Here is a 17,242-nt window from a genome sequence, read left to right as displayed (position 1 = left end):
TTTAATCATTTTAAGCGTACTTTAATATTCTTCTACTGCTACAGCCCCCTGGCAGAACCCCTAGACGCCCTAGGCCCTAGACTGTGTTGACAGCTGTCAAAATCAGTTTTGAAGTGAGGTTATAGAGGTTATGTTGACTTATTTATAGAAATATTTTTTCTGTTAAATAAATGCAAATATTTGACTTTATTGTGTTGAAATAGTTTTTTAATTGAAACAAAAATCTATTGATTATTTTTAATTTTGTAACATTATAACTGGACAGTTACGATGGCCAAGCAGTAAGTATTGAAAGAAAGATTCAAAACTCGAGTTGTTAAGACAAAGTTGGTTCTAGATATGGTTTAATTGTCCCCAACAAAAACAAGGAGAAGGTTGGGATCCAACGTCCGTCAGTTTTTGATGACTCAGATTCGGATGAAGTGTCTGTACCTACAGGCTTGAAAAAGACTCTGAAAAAACAGGATAAGATTACTCAACACAAAGCAATTGAAGAAGATCCCACAGTGTATCAATATGATGAAATTTATGACGAAATGGACAAGAAAAGAAAGGAGTCGAAGTTAAGCAGGAAAGATCTTGACAAGAAGCCCAAATATATAAGCAGGTTATTAGCTGCAGCTGACAGACGAAAAAGAGAAAATGAGAGGAGGATTGAGAGACAAGTTCAAAAAGAAAGAGAGACAGAAGGTGATAAAAAATTGTTTTAAATGAAATAATGCTCATGTGGTTGTTGCAGGAAATGAATTCAAGGACAAGGAAGCGTTTGTTACCAGCAGTTACAAGAAGAAATTGGAAGAAATGAGAGAAATGGAGGAAGAAGAAAAAAGAGAAGAGTACTTGGAATCAATAGGCGATGTACGAAAACAGGGTAATTTGGATGGATTTTATCGACACTTGTACGACCAGAAAGTCAACTATGATGATAAGACAAATAAAGAGAGTGAGTCCGTTAAAGAAGCGCAAGATACTGAAGATACAAATAAAACAAACGTGCGAAAGTACAGGAAACGCAGAGATTCAGATAGGAGTGACAACGAGGAAGAAACGGAAGTAAAAAAGGAGCATTTGCCGTCTAATCTAGACGCCGATTCGGATTTCAGTATAGATTCGTCCGACAGTGAAGACGAAAACGACGAAGGTGTGAAAGAAACAAACGATAAAGCTCCCATAATCCCCGAATCCGAAATAAAACAAGAGAAAATCCCGGAAGAAACAAAAAACGTTGTTCCAAAGGAAGAAAAAGAAAAACCCGAATGCAAGAAACCCAAGATTGACATCTGGAAGAAGCGAACAGTCGGGGAAGTGTTCGACGCGGCGCTACAACGATACTTCGAGCGAAAAGCCCAACGAGAACTGTAACACGAACATACGCAAAACATAATTTATTATTGTAATAATTACAGTAACTAAAAGGAAATGTATACTTTTATAGTATTATTTAACTCGTTTCTGTTGTCTCTGCCTGTATATGTCGTTAGTGGGAGGTAGGGGCATGTCTTCGTCGTCAGATCCGTCCATCGATATTCCCAAGCGCTTCTTCCTTTTAATTCCGACACCGCCGCCCTCCTCCACAATCCAATGCACCGACTTTGCCAAGTCGAAGAGTCTGACGTCGCCGCCGTTTTCAGAGGGCTGCGGAACAGTGTCTGGTAGATGGATTCGCGTAAAGATGTCCATCAGCAAGTCGACGTTGACGAATGGACCTCTAAAACATGCAGGGGGCGGGAGCAGGGTGCACAGCTGTGCGGCGACGGGCGGATGCGGAAATGAACCTCCTGCAAAATATCGCACAGAAAAATTTCAGATCGTTGAAAAAATATACAGCTGTTGTACAAGTAATGGTTGAACTGACGGAATGACAAATGAGATTTATGTACGTTTATACTCAATTCACTCGAGTAATGTAGTGATCACGTGCACACCTTGCCTTGCCTGCAAACTGACGGGAGCCGGTTTTCATCAAAGAAAGCCATGCTGAATTGCATAGTAAGGTTGTGCCGCTCGGCTTTTAAACGCGCTATCTACTATACTTTAGTAAAGTATCACCTGACCCAATGAAATAGGTACCTACAGCGCATTGAAACACCTCAAGTTAAAGGGAACAAAAAAAGTTACTTCTTCCCTTCATCAGTAAAGTTTTTAAATAAGCAATACCAAATTGTGGGGAAGTAACATGGCTAGGCATTTTGTTTCAAAATAAAATAAAAAAAAAGATGTCGGAGAATTTTACGATTAGACTAAATAAAAAAAAAAAATTGTTTATTTACATTTTGTGACGAACCATCTTCGCAGATTCATGGTTCAGTATGGTGTTAAAAAGCAGTAGACTAGACACCATTTAATTAAGTTTTTGTCCGACGTCGCCATTTTGCTTGATTTAAAAATTAGAAAGTGAGGACGGAGCTATTTACGTCCGTACTGTACACTGTGACACTTCGGAAGAAGTAGTGGTATTTTTGTTAACCTAATTTAATTAAAGAACAAAAAAAAAAACCATGAAGGTTATAATAATGCGTTTTCTTTCTTTCAGTAATGAAAAAAAACTCCGGCAAAAAGATTCGAGCCCGGAGTGTCAAGCGTTCGGTCCGCCTCACTGGCGCGAGAAACGCGTTAAAATTTGACCTTTTTTTCCTCGTAAATGGACTTATGGAATATGATTCAAGTGGCTTCAAACGAAACAAGAAACACTCGACTAATTTTTGAAAACGTAAAAGAATCCTTCCTGCGTCCCGTACGGGCATGTACAGGGTCATTATTAATGTTTCTAACATCTAGTTGGCGTAGCGACGCGCCTTCACCACAGCGCACGGCCACCTGTGATAGCGATGTTAGAAACATTTATAACAACGCCGTATAACTCAAAATGGAGGAAATTTTGAGCACTTGTTATAGGTAAGTACACTATTTTTTTATTTTTTAATAAAATTCCCAGTCGTTATTTTCTATTTTTTAAATAAATAGGTACATCCATTTTTGTTCAACCTTTTAGTACCGTCCTTGATTCAATCCTTCAAATCTGACAAATGTCTATTTTTCAACGTAATATAACTTGATTTCATATTTTTAGAATACATTTTTTCTCTTTTCCTGTTGGTCAACTTAAAAATGTTATCTCTTGTAAATGAAGAGATTTACGAAAGAAAAAAGAAGAGGATATTGTAAAATAACAGCCTGTATATGGATTGTGGTATTATATCAGTGTCCCAAAAGTACCGCATTTTCTTGTATGGTCTGTTTCAATTCTAAATTTCCACCACCTACCACCTGTTGAATTATGTTGGCAAAATAAAAATATTTCTAAATTGGGGATTGTTATAACCAAAGTTGGCAATATAAGTTACTTGTCGCTAAAATGAAAAATGCTCTACTAAAATGTTTCGTAGAGATAAAAAGATTGGCACGGTTCTTCTCCTTTATTCTAAAATCTTGAGTTGTAAAAACAGAAATTGACAGACACAGAGAATGATAACCTCCCAAATACAACCTGACGTATTTTTCACCAAACAGTGTTGTCGGTTGTATTTCTAACCGATTTTCTAAATTAACGCCTAATCAATTTTTAACATCCCGTGCATTGTGAGCGGGCGCTCTATCATGTATCACATACCCCTCGGAACTACTAACGGCACGTCATCCAAAAGGTCATTTATCACATTTTGTAAAAAAAAATAATATTCTCCATTTAAATGTTGAGGTAAGACATGTGGCGCTCTCAAACGATTCCCAATCCCAATTATTCCCGCCCAAACGTTAATTGCAAATCTTAGTTAGAAACCGCGTTCTCGGATTTGGTCTGTGGTTAAGATGATGCTTAAAAAATCGTGTTCGTCGATTTTTTGAAGAAGCCATTGACAAAATGCAACTCGATGTGGTTGATCTTCCGGTTTCAAGTGTTGGACACGTTGAAGATGATCCCTGTTCGTGCAGCGTTCTCCAAATTGTGAAACTGGAAACTCCCATTAGTAATGCAAGTCGTCGGCAACTCGGTTCTTCCTCAACAATTGCAGAATTTCAGGCTGCAAGTCCAAGACACGGCGAGATCTTGAACGGCCTCGATCTCGGTTGATAAGGACCAAAAGTGCCATAATCCCTTAAATGCTGGACAGTGAACTTCGCGACCGGAAAATCTCTTCATGTACAAACGCCTGGCTGCCTCAGCATTTGATAAAGATAACGATAATTATGGGAAATTAACGTTCCAATGAATTGTAAACATGGCCGCATGCAAGTGAAGGAGTGACTAAATTGCGTCAGTAAGTTTTTGCAAGACCTTTTTGTGCGTTAATCTTTTTCGTACGAAGCCATTGTTCTTTTACCATCCCATTCATAAACGACTCGATAACACGGAACACGGTGAAAATTAATTTGACTTTTCGCAAAAATGGTAAATAGAAATGTAATTTGTTTTGATGAGTTCTATTACCGTTTAAATACCTATGCCAAAGCCTTATTTGCTACGTTCTCTGTCTTTTATGGTTTCATCTCTATTTAGTCTTGTCAAATATCGAGTAAGGAGAATAATCACGTGATTTCCTTACTAAGTACATACCTCAAGTGAATGAAGTATAGTTGTACACGGTGTTTACCAAAAAATTCGCACCATACGGAAGAACCGAAAGTCACATGACAGATTTTATTTTTAGACAAGAGACGATTGCCGTAGTAAAATTTTCACCAAACCAATCAATAAAACATTTTCCCGTGTGGTGAGAACTTCTTGGTAAGTACTCGTACTGCATAATATGTGATTTTAAAAGTACCTGGCACAGGATGTTCTCCTGGTAAAGGATTAGATTTTGGTTTGAACGGAATCATTTGGGAATAATCTGGAGTGGGGAGCGGTGCGTCTGCATCACTATTAATGATAGACTGAAGAATGTGATTCTTTCCCGCTCCAGTTATATTGATCACTTCGGTATATCTAAAAAACAAATCGGTCGAATACGAATCAAACGAACGGAGAAAATAATTTTCCCACCCAATACTTTTCAATTCTGTTGCAGTGCAAGGGTACAAGTCCAAAAACTTGTACCTATCGACCAACTGAGCCGTCTCCTTCCCTTCAAACTCTTTTATTTTGGACAACACTTCCGACCGCCTCTTCTCCACCTTGACGATGCTCTGCAAGTCGCCGATGTTGCACTCGAACTCCAAAAACCTGTTCCAAATATCCCTGCAAAACGAAACATTCCCAAAACAATCTAAACAATTCCCAGATCTCGTTTACACAGATTTCTCCGGCTCCAAGCTCCCCGACGACAACACCCTCTCGAACAGGACTCGAGTGTTGTTATCTTCGTTCAAGTGCGACAAGTAGTCGATGTAACACGTGATGTACTCAGGAATGTCTCCGAATTTTTTCAAGCCCAACTCAAAAATCCTAAAAGCGATATTTTTATCTTTACTGCAGTAGTACTCCATCAACGCGGCGCAAACAAAAATGTGGTACTTCGATCTGTTGTCTTCTCTCGCGCGTTTAAACACGGCTCTGGCGGACTTGATACCTTCCGCGCGTCGAGCAAACTTCATGTACTGAATGTACGCCTGAAAACGACGTTAATGCAAAACGGAAAATCGCGATTCACTAATGTACCAGTGTGGGGTCGATGTCTTGTATTTCCAGATACTTCTGGTATATCTGGTGGACTTTCTCGTACTTCAGTCTTCCCTCTTCGTAATCCGCGTACGCGAAGTACAGCAGCATATTCTTATTCAACAACGAGCTCGTCGCTCTTTCGAACATGTTGGCCGCCTCTTCGCTGAACAGTTTCGACGCGTTCACGTCCTAAATCAGCGCATAATTAATTTACACAAAAATTGATTGAATATTTTATTGCATACTCCTTTCTCGGCTAGAATCTTGCAACTGTACTCTAGAAATTGTGCAGCTTGGTACCAGATGTCTGGATGATGGCCCAAGCAGAGCAAACACTGCTCCAGAGCAAAAACCACTCGTTTGGTCAAAAGTGCGGTGTCTTCGGTCCGGAGCGGATTGCTTTTCTCCCAAGCGATGTATTTTTGCCAGAGCTCCACCTAAAATAATTAGTGAGTGGGTCAGTGAGTCTTGGAAATAATTAACAAGCTGACTTGTTTCCGCTCTTCGGGACTGCCATTGGGGGGAACACTGGGAGCGTTCCTGTTGATCCCCCTGATTTGCACCTCCAGCTCCTTAGCGACTCTACGCGCATTCATGTAATCTCGGCTGCGTTCGATGCTCATTTTCTCTGCGATGATTGGATTGATTGCCTGGAATTGCACCGATGAGTTTGGTTCTTTGTGCGATTTTCAAATTACTTGTTCGAATGCGATGTAGTCTTTCCAGAAGGTCTCCATGCCCGTCATGGGGTTGTTGATTCCCCTCTGGTACACCTTCCGCACGGCTGAGATCTTCTGGTTTTCGGCGTACGAGCCGACAGCTTCCACACCTTTCAAGAAATTGACGTACTCGTTCCAAATGGAGTACGAATGGATGTCCATTCCGATTTTGTCCAGGGCGAAGTCGTAAGCTTGCGCCATTTTTTCCCTAAAGTTGCAATGACTGAAAATTGTGCGAGGACAGAGTTTCTACATACTTATAAGTGGGGAGAGAAGCCTTTGTTTCCTTAACGTATCCAAGATAAAGTTTCCACAACTCAATATTTAAAATCTTCATCAAACACCTTTGAAACAACTGTTGGAACAAGGCAAGCGGATATTACTTCGTCATAATTATGGACATAAACATTGGTTAACGAAAGGAGAATACCAGGCGCAACAAGAAAACAAATCTGTTGATTTATCAAGAATTTATTTGTTGTGCTGGGAGTCTGCAAGGATGTGCGAGGTAGAAAAAGACGAAATATTCCCCAATTCGTTAACAAATGTTCCTCAGTAACACCAGTCGAGGGTCGAAATGTAAAAAATCACTAAAAACAACTCTAAACAAACGTGTCATTTTTATTTTTTCAGCACATCTCAAATCATTACAAACATTTAAAATATTAAATCCTACCTTTTCCACTTTCTCGAAGTTCCTCGACTTCATCTATAAAACGCCAACAATAGATTACATAAACACGTACAAAAGAAATTTACCTCGTGTTCGATGTAAATGCGCCAATAGCGGGAAGCACTGGGAAATATGTCAATTAAATGTTCATACAGAGATCGTACTTCTGAAATATGCTTGGTTTGGGCCTCTCGTAACAAAATGGACCATGATTCAAGGTCGTAGGGGTTCTTTTCGACTTGTTTTTGGGTTCTGTGTAGTTTATCGTTGCCCCAGTCCTTGGAAAAAAAATGCAGATAATAAAGTGAGGTTATGTTTAACAAAAAAAAATTCATTATGAAAAATTCAACTCGATTTCGCTATTGATTTTGTGTTAATTACAATAAACTTGATGACGCTATATTTTCTTTGAAACTTACAATGTGGAGTCGTTCTTCAGTCATTGTTTATGAAATTTTTGGGTGGCTTCTGTTGTAGCTTCAACTCTTTTCAATCTTGAAAGAAAACTATTTGCGGCACAAAAACACTATAATTAAATAAAGAAATTAGAAAATTAATCAAGACGTGCTTTTACCTTTAGAGAACGCATAAAAATAATGCAAATTTGTCAACTTAAAGCCAACATTTTGACCACATTTTGACATACCACAGCCACAAACAAATTACAATCAGCAATCACTAACAAATCACAATCACAAACTTCTTAACAGTGGTTGTCAAACAACCGGAGCAGAATTGAACGAGTAGGACCTTAATAGCCACGGAATTATGGCATTTTAGCTAAAATAAAATAAATAAGAAGATAAATGATTTATTCAATGACCAAATTTTAAATTTACAAATGCGGATAACATAAAGTACAATAAAATGTAGAGTCCACTAATATCCGATCGTTAGATAAAAAGTAAGGTAACGCGTGTTCAAAAAATTTAGTTTTTGTTAACGTATGGCGTAACTTCATCAGTTGTCAAATATTTCGTGGAACAGGAATGAGTGGAAGTGAACGACCTTCAATACGTATTTCAGAAAACGTTGGAACGAGTTAGGGAAATAATGAAAAATGAACCGAAAAGTTCAATTTGTCATTTATCACAACAAATGAAGGAAGAATGAGGTTAGGCATATGAAGGATTTGTCAATCAAAAAGCGACTTACGTTTGAAAAAGCGACTTACGTTTGAAAAAGCGAGAGAAAAGCACTGCCCGCTTGAACATGAATTTCTTTGAACAATCATCAATTCTTACACTTAAATTTTTTCTCAAATGCGACATATTTTGAAAAATTTACACTAGAAAATGGGTGGATAGTAGATCTAAATACCTATCAGGTGTGTCCACCTAAGGCTTTCGAGCCTAATACCTCGGTTATTTGCCAACGGAAACTGCAGATATTTTAGACGGTGAAGAGTAAAATCTCATTAATGCAATAACCCAAGTCTTGAAAACGTAATTTTTATATGCCTTTTTAAAACGTTAAATCACTTAAGATTTATATCAAAAAATTAATCGTTAATAAAAAATGCTGTAAGGAGAAACTTGTCCTTGAAAGATGTCTGGTTTGCAAAAAAAAAGAACAAACTGCGTTAAACGTGGCTGCAAATGTAAAAATATATGATGCGCACTCGCAGATTTTGGTCATTATTTCGGGAAAAACTTGTCCTAAGAAAAACAAGATTTACAAAAATTTTTAATTTGGCAGTCTGTAAAATGGTACAATACAACGTTATAAATTAATTCACTATAAGTACAGGTTCCCAAACTTGGTGCGATAAAATTAAAAGTAAATCAAATACAGTATCATAATTTATACAATAACGGTATCAGTTTATAAAAATGTAGGAAATTTTACAAATGAATTTTACTGAAGCATCAAATATAGTACAAGAAACAAGAAAAAACATTTTTCATCGTATTGATGACTTTATAAATGATTAAAACGATATCAAGAATGCATGTATATTACAATTAAACAACTAAATTCTAAATTAGAGAAAATAATCCGCTTGGGGCTTTTTAGAAGGTACACCTCGGGTTTCTTGAGGGGCTGCTTCAAAAATTGTAAAGTCTCTCTGTAGGTGTTCGTTCAGTTCTAAAATCGCCGCTACGTTGCCACATCTGAAGCAAATCGCACAATAAGAAAAATGTACTGTTGACACTCTCTATCTTTTGAAGCGGTAGTGTCTGCTGTGTGTGATTACCAACCTATAACAGTAATTGGGAGCCGACCATACTGTCAAAACGGTTTCATTGAAATGCCATTTATAACCCTCCATCACGAGTTGGTGAGCTCGGCATATCATGTCAATATCATTGGCGGCGTTAAATTGGGCTACAACATCAGAACCAAACAAGTATCCAGCTCCTCGTGGCGACACACCCCATCCCTGAGTATCTGCAATAAATTGGCGACTTACTACCGATGCTCTGGCAAGAAAATTCTGTCATTATACTAAGTAGTACTTGGTACAAATTTACTTAAGATTTTAATTGTTACATCGTTGAAAAACTACTTTAGTGGGTTGAATTAACACCTGAAATTATGTTTTCGTTCATTAAATTATTATTAGAAATAGTTTGTGTGAGTGGTATCGTAATAAGTTTTTTTTTATCGTCAGTCCATAATCTCCATAAACTACGTAAGTATCATAGATATTTCCCTTTTATTTTGGTTTTCAATTGAGATGTCTTCACAACGTAAAGTCTACAGAAAAATTTTGAACGCTGTTTTATTGACGTATTCTAAATAAGCTGAAAATAGAAATAAAGTCCTCACAAAAAAAAAAAAAAAACTATTCATTGGTAATATGAACAAAGTATCTTCCCCTACTCTTCAGGAAGGATTTTGGATCGCTTGCACTGTTTTTCTGTTAACTCAGATTTGCTTAATATTCGCAATTATCTTTGTTCGTTGTGTCAATCCAGTTGACCTCAGAGTAATTCATATATCAATCTGGGCCTTGGAGCTCAATTGCATGTTTTTAAAGAGCCAGCCAAATACCATTGTGTGCGTCAAGAGAGACATAACTTTCTTCAGGCGTGTTCGAATACTTTAAATACTACAATTATGAGTTAATTTGTTGATATTTACTCATTTTAGACAATTTATGGATCACACTGTCGTCTTTTTTTTTCTCTTCGCTTATGGTCTTCTCTTAAGCTTCGAATAAAAGTAGTGAGAGCTAACACCCTTCTTTAGGTTCACACAAGACTCGCACCTGGCTCCTTTGTTTTCGATTTACATCAACATTCTTTGTAACCCAAAATTTCGTATCTTGGCAGATACCTCGAAAATCTATCTTAGACAGATTAATAGAGTGGTGTTCTTCTAATGGTATCACACTAAACATAAACAAATGCACATTTATTAAATATTCAAGACGCCGTAAATCATGTAATCAACAACTACTTTAGTTATTGTTTGCATCTGGAATCTTTGGAATTGGTTGATCTAATTAGGACCTTGGTCTTCAAGTCAATTTCCAACTTAACTCTAAGAAAAATAGAGATGCCACCATCACAAAATCTAGAAGAATGTTGGGATTCACATCTAGAACATCTAATTTCATCAGCGCAACATCACTTATTACCTTATTGTTCTCTACTTCAGTTGCATCTTGAGTATTCCTCCATTGTATGGTGTCTCTCTTTTATCCAAATTTATCAAAATTCTTTGTTATAGAACTGCAGAGTCATTACACTGCTCCCTCTATTATTTTATTAGGCAGAAAACTTTTTCATTTTGCTTCCTGTTTAAAATCATTAATTCGATTATCACAATTCTTAGCTCCAATTTCCTTCAATACACACAGCTTAATTATGGATTAAATTGACCATTAGCCAACTTAGTAGCTCTTGCTAATAATCCTTGTCAACTCGATTTTTTAATGGTAATTTCCAAATGTTTAAAAATGGTTTAAGGAGATAACTAACAATAATAAAATTGTTGAGATTCATATTTTTTATTCTTCTTTATTTTCTTTCGTATTGTGAGTATTATTATCATTATTTTCACTTGAACTTTCCGTTTGTTTCTTTCTTTCTTGTATTATCCATTGGTGGTTCGCTATTTTTACATTATACAGGGTGCTCGAGCGAAAAGTTCAGATGTATTTATTTCTTGTATCTCTAACGTTACAAATTTTGAATTTTAGTGTGAGTCAGGCCATAGGGGACACCTAGATGTTTTGTGACGAACTACGAAAAAGAATTTTTTTTTGGTACGTCACTGCAAAAAACGTTATAGGTTACAAAGGAACGTTTTTGAGATATTTCACTTTAAATTAAATGAAATTAGTAATTTTTCTGTCCTATCTATGTTTCCAATCCTTTATTCATTTGCTTTCATTGCTCCAATCCGGTAAACTTGGTTTTTCCAACCGATAAAACGATAAACACTGTGGTTGAAATAAATATTTTGTTAAAGGTTCAGTAGAAATGTTAATGCAGTTATATAACACGAGATAATCTTAAATAATATTATTGCTAATGCTGTTGTTGTTGTTTTTTCCAGCAATAAGATTCGTTTCAATTTCTCAATTTACATACTCGATGTTCTTAACCACATAATTACACATCTGTTATTATTTCTACAATGACAAGCAATTTTTGCTTCCAACATATTACGTTGCACAGATTGCTTTCTCGTAATTTAATAAATGTTTGGAATAACTGATAATTGAAATTTAAACATCGTAGAATGCATTGTCATTAATTGATGGACAAGTCTGATTTTTTTTGGGGAAGAGCAATTATTCCTTGGTGTGTTTTTGCTTTCATTACTATTTATGTCAGTAACGCAGATTAAGATGAGTCACATGCATAATTTAGAAAATTTGTTGTTTACTCATCAAATAATTCATTGGCCACATTTTAAGTACATTTAAGGTCAAGTCAAGCAAAACATGTTAGATTCTACTTGACAATAAAAAAAAAAAAATTACCTTCAGGATCACTCCATAACAAATCACACATGGGGCCGTCATGTGGCACCTCTTGTTTACGGTCGATAACTCTAATTTGATCTAAGGTTTGAATTGAGGGGGACAAGCCTCCATGAACACAGAAAATCTTGCCATCAATAATGGCTGATAGTGAAAGATAGTCAAATATTTCCGTACAATATCGCCACACAGTGATTGAACCATATTTACGTAAACACTCGTCATAAAATCCATACACTTGGGTGATTTGACGTGACTCGTGGTTTCCCCTAATCAAGGTGATACGATCTGGGTACCTAACCTAAAAATGACACAATAAACCAACAAACTCGTTACCCAACGCTTGTACCTACTTTTAACGCTAGTAACAACAAAAACGTCTCGACACTGTAGAAGCCGCGGTCAACAAAGTCACCCATGAATAGGTAGTTCGTTTCAGGTACATCACCCCCTACCTTGAACAGTTCCTTAAGGTCGTAGAACTGTCCATGGATGTCTCCGCAAACCTAGAACAGCAGATTTGACTAAAGTGGTGTTGATTGAAGAGATTTGTCTCACCGTAACAGGCGAGTCGACTCTCTGAACGTTGCTTTCTTCAACGAGAATTTCCCTTGCTTTCGCACACAAAGCCTTAACCTCGCATTCTTTGATGGTCTCGCATCGCTTCAGTTGCTCGATTTGTCGATCCAAATCGCTGGTGTCTCCCATTGTGCCCGACAAGTAGCGTTTACCTAAAAGAAAACATAAAAATAGGGGCCTCAAAGCTGAACTGTCAAATATCCAAAATAAACAAAACTAGGTTATGTTCGCCAGATAATCAATGTTCGTTGCTCCGCTGGCTGGGGCTTCCAATTTTTAAGAGTATCTAGCGCGATTTTCAGATTCTGAGGGGAAAACCAACCTTTTGAGCCTTTCTCCGATGAAATCCCTTTAAAACCCAACAAGAGCCACAAACTTCAGCACTCCAAAACCTCCGACATACGTTTCCCTTAAGGTTGACTCACCGCGACTCGATCGCGAGTCGCACCATGACCATGATGCAGCGACGCGACGCCGCCGATGCGCACTCGACAATTAATAGTTCTATTCGATCAGTTCACTACCGTCGGCTTTATTTTGAGACAATTGGGACTAAACGCCGGAATAATTATTGTTGAACAGCCGGCAAAATTAAACCAGAAGTTGATTAAAGGCGAGTTCTCGCGCGCCTGCGTCGGACAGTAGGTCGTAGCATGGTCGTGGGAGCGTTTGCCTAAAAAAAATACTGCGAATATTTATGTTTTCTCGGGAATTTTAAAAGAACTCTGTTGGTTTGTGTTAGTGCGTTGGTTTTGGGGTGATTTCTGCTGAGAGATGGGAAACATCCACACTGTTGGCCCGAACGAAGCCCTCATCGTGTCAGGTAGGTTAAAAACGACGTCCTCCCGATTTGACCGTCGAGGGTTTGTTATTCGACCCTTAATCAATGGGTTTTGGGGTGACAGAAATTTTAGATAATGCCGCACTCTCTGGGTCATTCTGGGCCGTCCTGCATGCCCCACAAAATGGGTCACGTATGCTGTGGTTAGTTAATGCCTCTAGACCGCAATTTTTTCGGCTCGTTTTTGGCGGCACCGCCAACCAAAAACAATAATTATTTGCTTAAAATATTAACACCAGAATTCCGTTGAATTAAGTAGTTAATGCTGTTTGTTTAACTATTACACAACGAGCTAGTACTAGTTAAATTCTTGAACGTAAATGCAAAACACGCAGTGCAATTGTTTATCCAAAGATTAAGATTAGAATTGTCAAGTGTCAACACTAAAACCATATCTGCGTTTATAGTGGTTTGCTGGTTTCCACCAAAAACATTTAATTTATTTTTAAATGTTCAACGCGAAAGGTTGCGCGGTCAAGGAGATCAGAAAAAGAAAATGCTCCTGTTGGAAAAACGTTTGATGTCGGTGAGGCCCAGTTTCTGACAAATTTTTCCGTTTTTGAAAACCGATTTAACCTAACTTTATTTTGAGGTGCTCTGTGTCGATCAATACTCAAAACATCTGATCGCTTGTTCAAATTTGGCGCGCTCTTGACTATTTTAAATGTGAACATTAATAAAATAATAAATTAACATGCTCTTGAAGAATGTTTTATGATTAACGCACCAAAGTTACAGAACGGTTCTGAGTGGATTTAAATATACATTTCTGGATGGCGGAAGCAGTGTACTACCAACCGTAAACTCTGATTATGAACGGTAATTTCATTTTGATCGTTTAAAATGTACTTTGTAGTGTGGTAATCGCGACAGTTAACTACATAGTGGTAACTGCTTTTTATTTAATTTTTTGTGGTTTACGCAATGAGTCGAGACCCAAGGACGTGGTCGCTGGAATGTAGGGACAATAGGATTCGAGGATAATAGGACGCTAGGAGAGTGGAACGCAGAAATATAGAACGCGACAATTTTATTAACATTTTTATTAACTTTAAAATTGTAAATTTTTGTCTGTAGGTGTTGTTATGATGTATGAATTATGATCGTTTTTGTTAATTTAACCTTTGGATGCACAAGATGGGTCAAATTTGCCCGTGTAATAATTATAGGTTAATCAAACCGGTTTGGTAACTTTTGGTTTGATCTAGTGGTAATTCCTGTGTAAAAATAACCTGAATTCATTATTGTAAAAATAGATTTACAAATCTGAATTCGAGGGAAATCATCACTAACGGCAAAAAAAGGTGGAATGATAATGTATAAAATGCCTAGAGGAATTGTTTATTATTTATTTTGAAATGCCATAATACGTGAGTCAGTGTACGTGTTTTATTAAAATTAATTGTAACAGCGGAATAGTGTAATAGTTGAAGAAAAAATATCATATTTAGTTGTATGTAATGGTTATTACCCTACTAGGATGATGGATGATGGAGCAAACTTCACCTTGTGAGTAATAACCATCGTTTTACGCTCGTTCAATAATATACTATTACATAACTGGTACACTTCGATTGTAAATAGTTACCGAATCGTTACTAGAATGTTACTATTCTGGGGATTCTCTGTCAAAGAGAAGTGTTTTCTCGTAATACATGGAGCTGGGATAAAGCACGACTAACATTTGATGCAAACATAATACAGAATCGAACACCCGGCCTCGATACAACTGTTAAGTCGCCGTTTTATATTTTGTATTGAATTTTGAAGCGTCACTTTGATAATTCAAATTAATGTGTCAACAGTGTTGTCAATCTAATTTAAAAGTCATAGCCTACTTTGATTATAAATTTAAATGATCTCACGGTAGGACACAATACAGAATAAAAGATTAGGTATTACAACATTAAAAATAACGACACAAAAATAAAATTCATCTATAGCCACGAGATAACCTAACCAAATAATTTTGAAAAATATATATTGAAGTCTCAAAGACCTTTGTAGGCTTTCTTATTGCCCTGAGAAGTAAAAACACGAATATTCTTTTCGGATAAAAATGAGACACACTGTGCATTAACGTAAAAATTTTCGGTGATCCATGTAAAGTATCTTCTTTTTAAATTTAAATAAGTAATCTATCTACAGGTACGTATTCGTGATTATTTCAAAATGTTCACCTAGGTGTAGATCGATATTATCCCACGTGTTTTCAATTGGGTCTAGATCAGGAGATTAGAGCCGACACACAATATCTCATTCTTCAGTTTGATTTATTTTGTAGACAAAATGCACGCGATGAACGATAGCATTCATGCACGCCCAATGTTTTTTAAATTTTGTTAAAAAAAGCGTGACACCTTTTGTTCTACCACGACATGTCTGTGACACTGCAAATTTCTTGTCTGAATGTGCTCAGGAAAGGAGTAAGTAAGAACATCGATATTTTAAAGCAATTGCAACAAATTGCAACAAAAACAACAAAACTTGGACCTTTGAACATTTCATATTAGATTAATAATATACAGGGTAAAATGGAAATACATCAGAATATTGAAACCTTAGGATGTTCAGACCATTTGTGAAAATCACGTGCTATACATCCGCATGAGGGCAGAAATGTCATGTAAAGTTTAACCATAAAAGTTGAGTACGCCACTGATATCACGTTAGGAAGAATAGTAAGATTTAAAAGTTATCGAGTGCAACGTAAATAAGGTGCAAAAAGTTCTTGGTTTTCATTCATAGTATCTATTCTTATATGTTTTTGCGGCTCCGTTAAAGTGTTTTTGGGCTACTTTATTCATGGTAAGTTTTTGTAACTCCGTTTTAAAGGGTTTTTGCGGGTATTCATGTTTCAATTTATTAGAACTTCCAGAAACGTGTCGTTTGGGACGGAATTTTTAAAACCCTTCAGAATTTGTGTTGGAAAAAAAAAATTTCGAAAAGTTGTACATAATTGATGAGTACTATTACCAGTTAAAATAAATGCATTTATTTTTGTTACACCCTGTATTATGATGCATTTCAATTTCACCTTGTACGATACCAATAGGTTTGTTGAAAGTATTAATTTTTAATTTTTCAACAAGTTAAATTGCTATGTGATTACTCCATTCCAGTTCAGGCTAAATTTGTTCTGAAATGTTTTTGTATATCCATCGAGGAGTATTTATGTATATTGGAAGCATGTTGCTGCCATCGGTGAGTCATAAGCATTTTAAAACCATCGTATCGCTTAAAACCATAATGATAATACACTAATTTGCCCTTGGTATTCTTCATTAATTCGAACATACTCCTATATTTTTTAAATGAACCCTTTTAGGACGATTATCTCTATTCAAAATCTAACTGAAAGTTAGCTAATTCATCTCCAGGATTAAAATGAAAATGCTTTACTTTTTACACGATAAAATGACCACATGGAACACCAAATCTTCAAATTTTAAATTGAGTGGATGCTGCTCTTGTAAGTTAATTTGTTATTTCTGTTCGGCCTTGGATGATGTTATAAGTTGGTGCCATTTGGTTTACTTATACAGTTCTTTTTTCCTACTCATTCCGACTGTTTTTTTTTTTAATTTTTGTTCACTAGTTTCAGCAGAGACAGCGATACGCCACGATGTAGAAGGATGAAAGTTTCTACGTTTACTAGAAAAGTCGGCATTTATTTAAAAGTTAGTTCAATTATCACTATTAGTCGTAGAATGAATATGTTTGACACTTCCAGTATTTGGTGATTCTATTCAATTATCTACTGTTTATCAATATTTTTAATAACGTGTTGATTCCAGTAATGACAAATTAATATTTAAAAGCTGGCATTAATGGATTAAATAATTTAAGAGAGAGCTGTCAAAAGTTGTTGATTTTTGTTTGATTTACTGAA

At 36.5% G+C, this 17,242-nt stretch overlaps 4 protein-coding genes across 4 annotated transcripts in view; 2 read left to right on the top strand and 2 right to left on the bottom strand.

The window, feature by feature from the left end:
• The first annotated feature begins 92 nt into the window (after nt 1-92).
• Nucleotides 93-1,440, top strand: LOC138128008 (nuclear speckle splicing regulatory protein 1). The gene is made up of 3 exons (XM_069044197.1): nt 93-281; nt 338-690; nt 740-1,440. Exons 1-3 carry the CDS (start codon nt 271-273, stop codon nt 1,360-1,362), a joined length of 987 nt encoding a protein of 328 aa, XP_068900298.1. The 5' UTR covers nt 93-270; the 3' UTR covers nt 1,363-1,440.
• Nucleotides 1,371-7,719, bottom strand: su(f) (cleavage stimulation factor subunit su(f)). Its single transcript, XM_069044175.1, has 13 exons — nt 7,566-7,719; nt 7,411-7,497; nt 7,078-7,269; nt 6,995-7,027; nt 6,576-6,673; nt 6,298-6,526; nt 6,091-6,249; nt 5,845-6,036; nt 5,597-5,788; nt 5,231-5,547; nt 4,982-5,176; nt 4,764-4,924; nt 1,371-1,778 (listed from the first exon to the last, which is right to left on the bottom strand). Exons 2-13 carry the CDS (start codon nt 7,432-7,434, stop codon nt 1,438-1,440), a joined length of 2,133 nt encoding a protein of 710 aa, XP_068900276.1. The 5' UTR covers nt 7,435-7,497; nt 7,566-7,719; the 3' UTR covers nt 1,371-1,437.
• A 945-nt stretch (nt 7,720-8,664) lies between these two features.
• Pp4-19C (protein phosphatase 19C) lies at nt 8,665-12,988 on the bottom strand. Its single transcript, XM_069044198.1, has 6 exons — nt 12,832-12,988; nt 12,489-12,661; nt 12,284-12,436; nt 11,931-12,231; nt 9,193-9,382; nt 8,665-9,105 (listed from the first exon to the last, which is right to left on the bottom strand). Exons 2-6 carry the CDS (start codon nt 12,636-12,638, stop codon nt 8,976-8,978), a joined length of 924 nt encoding a protein of 307 aa, XP_068900299.1. The 5' UTR covers nt 12,639-12,661; nt 12,832-12,988; the 3' UTR covers nt 8,665-8,975.
• An 84-nt stretch (nt 12,989-13,072) lies between these two features.
• The window catches only part of Flo2 (flotillin-2), a 152,371-nt gene continuing 148,201 nt past the window's right edge, over nt 13,073-17,242 (top strand). The window contains exon 1 of the mRNA XM_069044192.1: nt 13,073-13,332. Within this exon, the coding sequence (XP_068900293.1) occupies nt 13,284-13,332 (49 nt within the window). The 5' untranslated portion in view covers nt 13,073-13,283. The remainder of the gene's footprint in view (nt 13,333-17,242) is intronic.

The sequence above is a fragment of the Tenebrio molitor genome, chromosome 4 (assembly GCF_963966145.1).
Source record: "Tenebrio molitor chromosome 4, icTenMoli1.1, whole genome shotgun sequence".
In the NCBI taxonomy this organism is placed as follows: domain Eukaryota; kingdom Metazoa; phylum Arthropoda; class Insecta; order Coleoptera; family Tenebrionidae; genus Tenebrio; species Tenebrio molitor.
Note: the sequence above shows the minus strand (reverse complement) of the source record. Positions and strands in the feature narration are given on the sequence as shown.

Bases quoted from the DNA above. Each gene is read 5' to 3' on its own strand.
- LOC138128008 (XM_069044197.1), top strand. The intron at 691-739 runs GTGATAAAAAAT...TGGTTGTTGCAG, and splicing joins AAAAGAAAGAGAGACAGAAG to GAAATGAATTCAAGGACAAG.
- Pp4-19C (XM_069044198.1), bottom strand. From the start codon at position 12,638: ATGGGAGACACCAGCGATTTGGATCGACAAATCGAGCAACTGAAGCGA. The intron at 12,437-12,488 runs GTGAGACAAATC...CTGCTGTTCTAG, and splicing joins GAGTCGACTCGCCTGTTACG to GTTTGCGGAGACATCCATGG. The intron at 12,232-12,283 runs GTAGGTACAAGC...TGTCATTTTTAG, and splicing joins TGTTGTTACTAGCGTTAAAA to GTTAGGTACCCAGATCGTAT.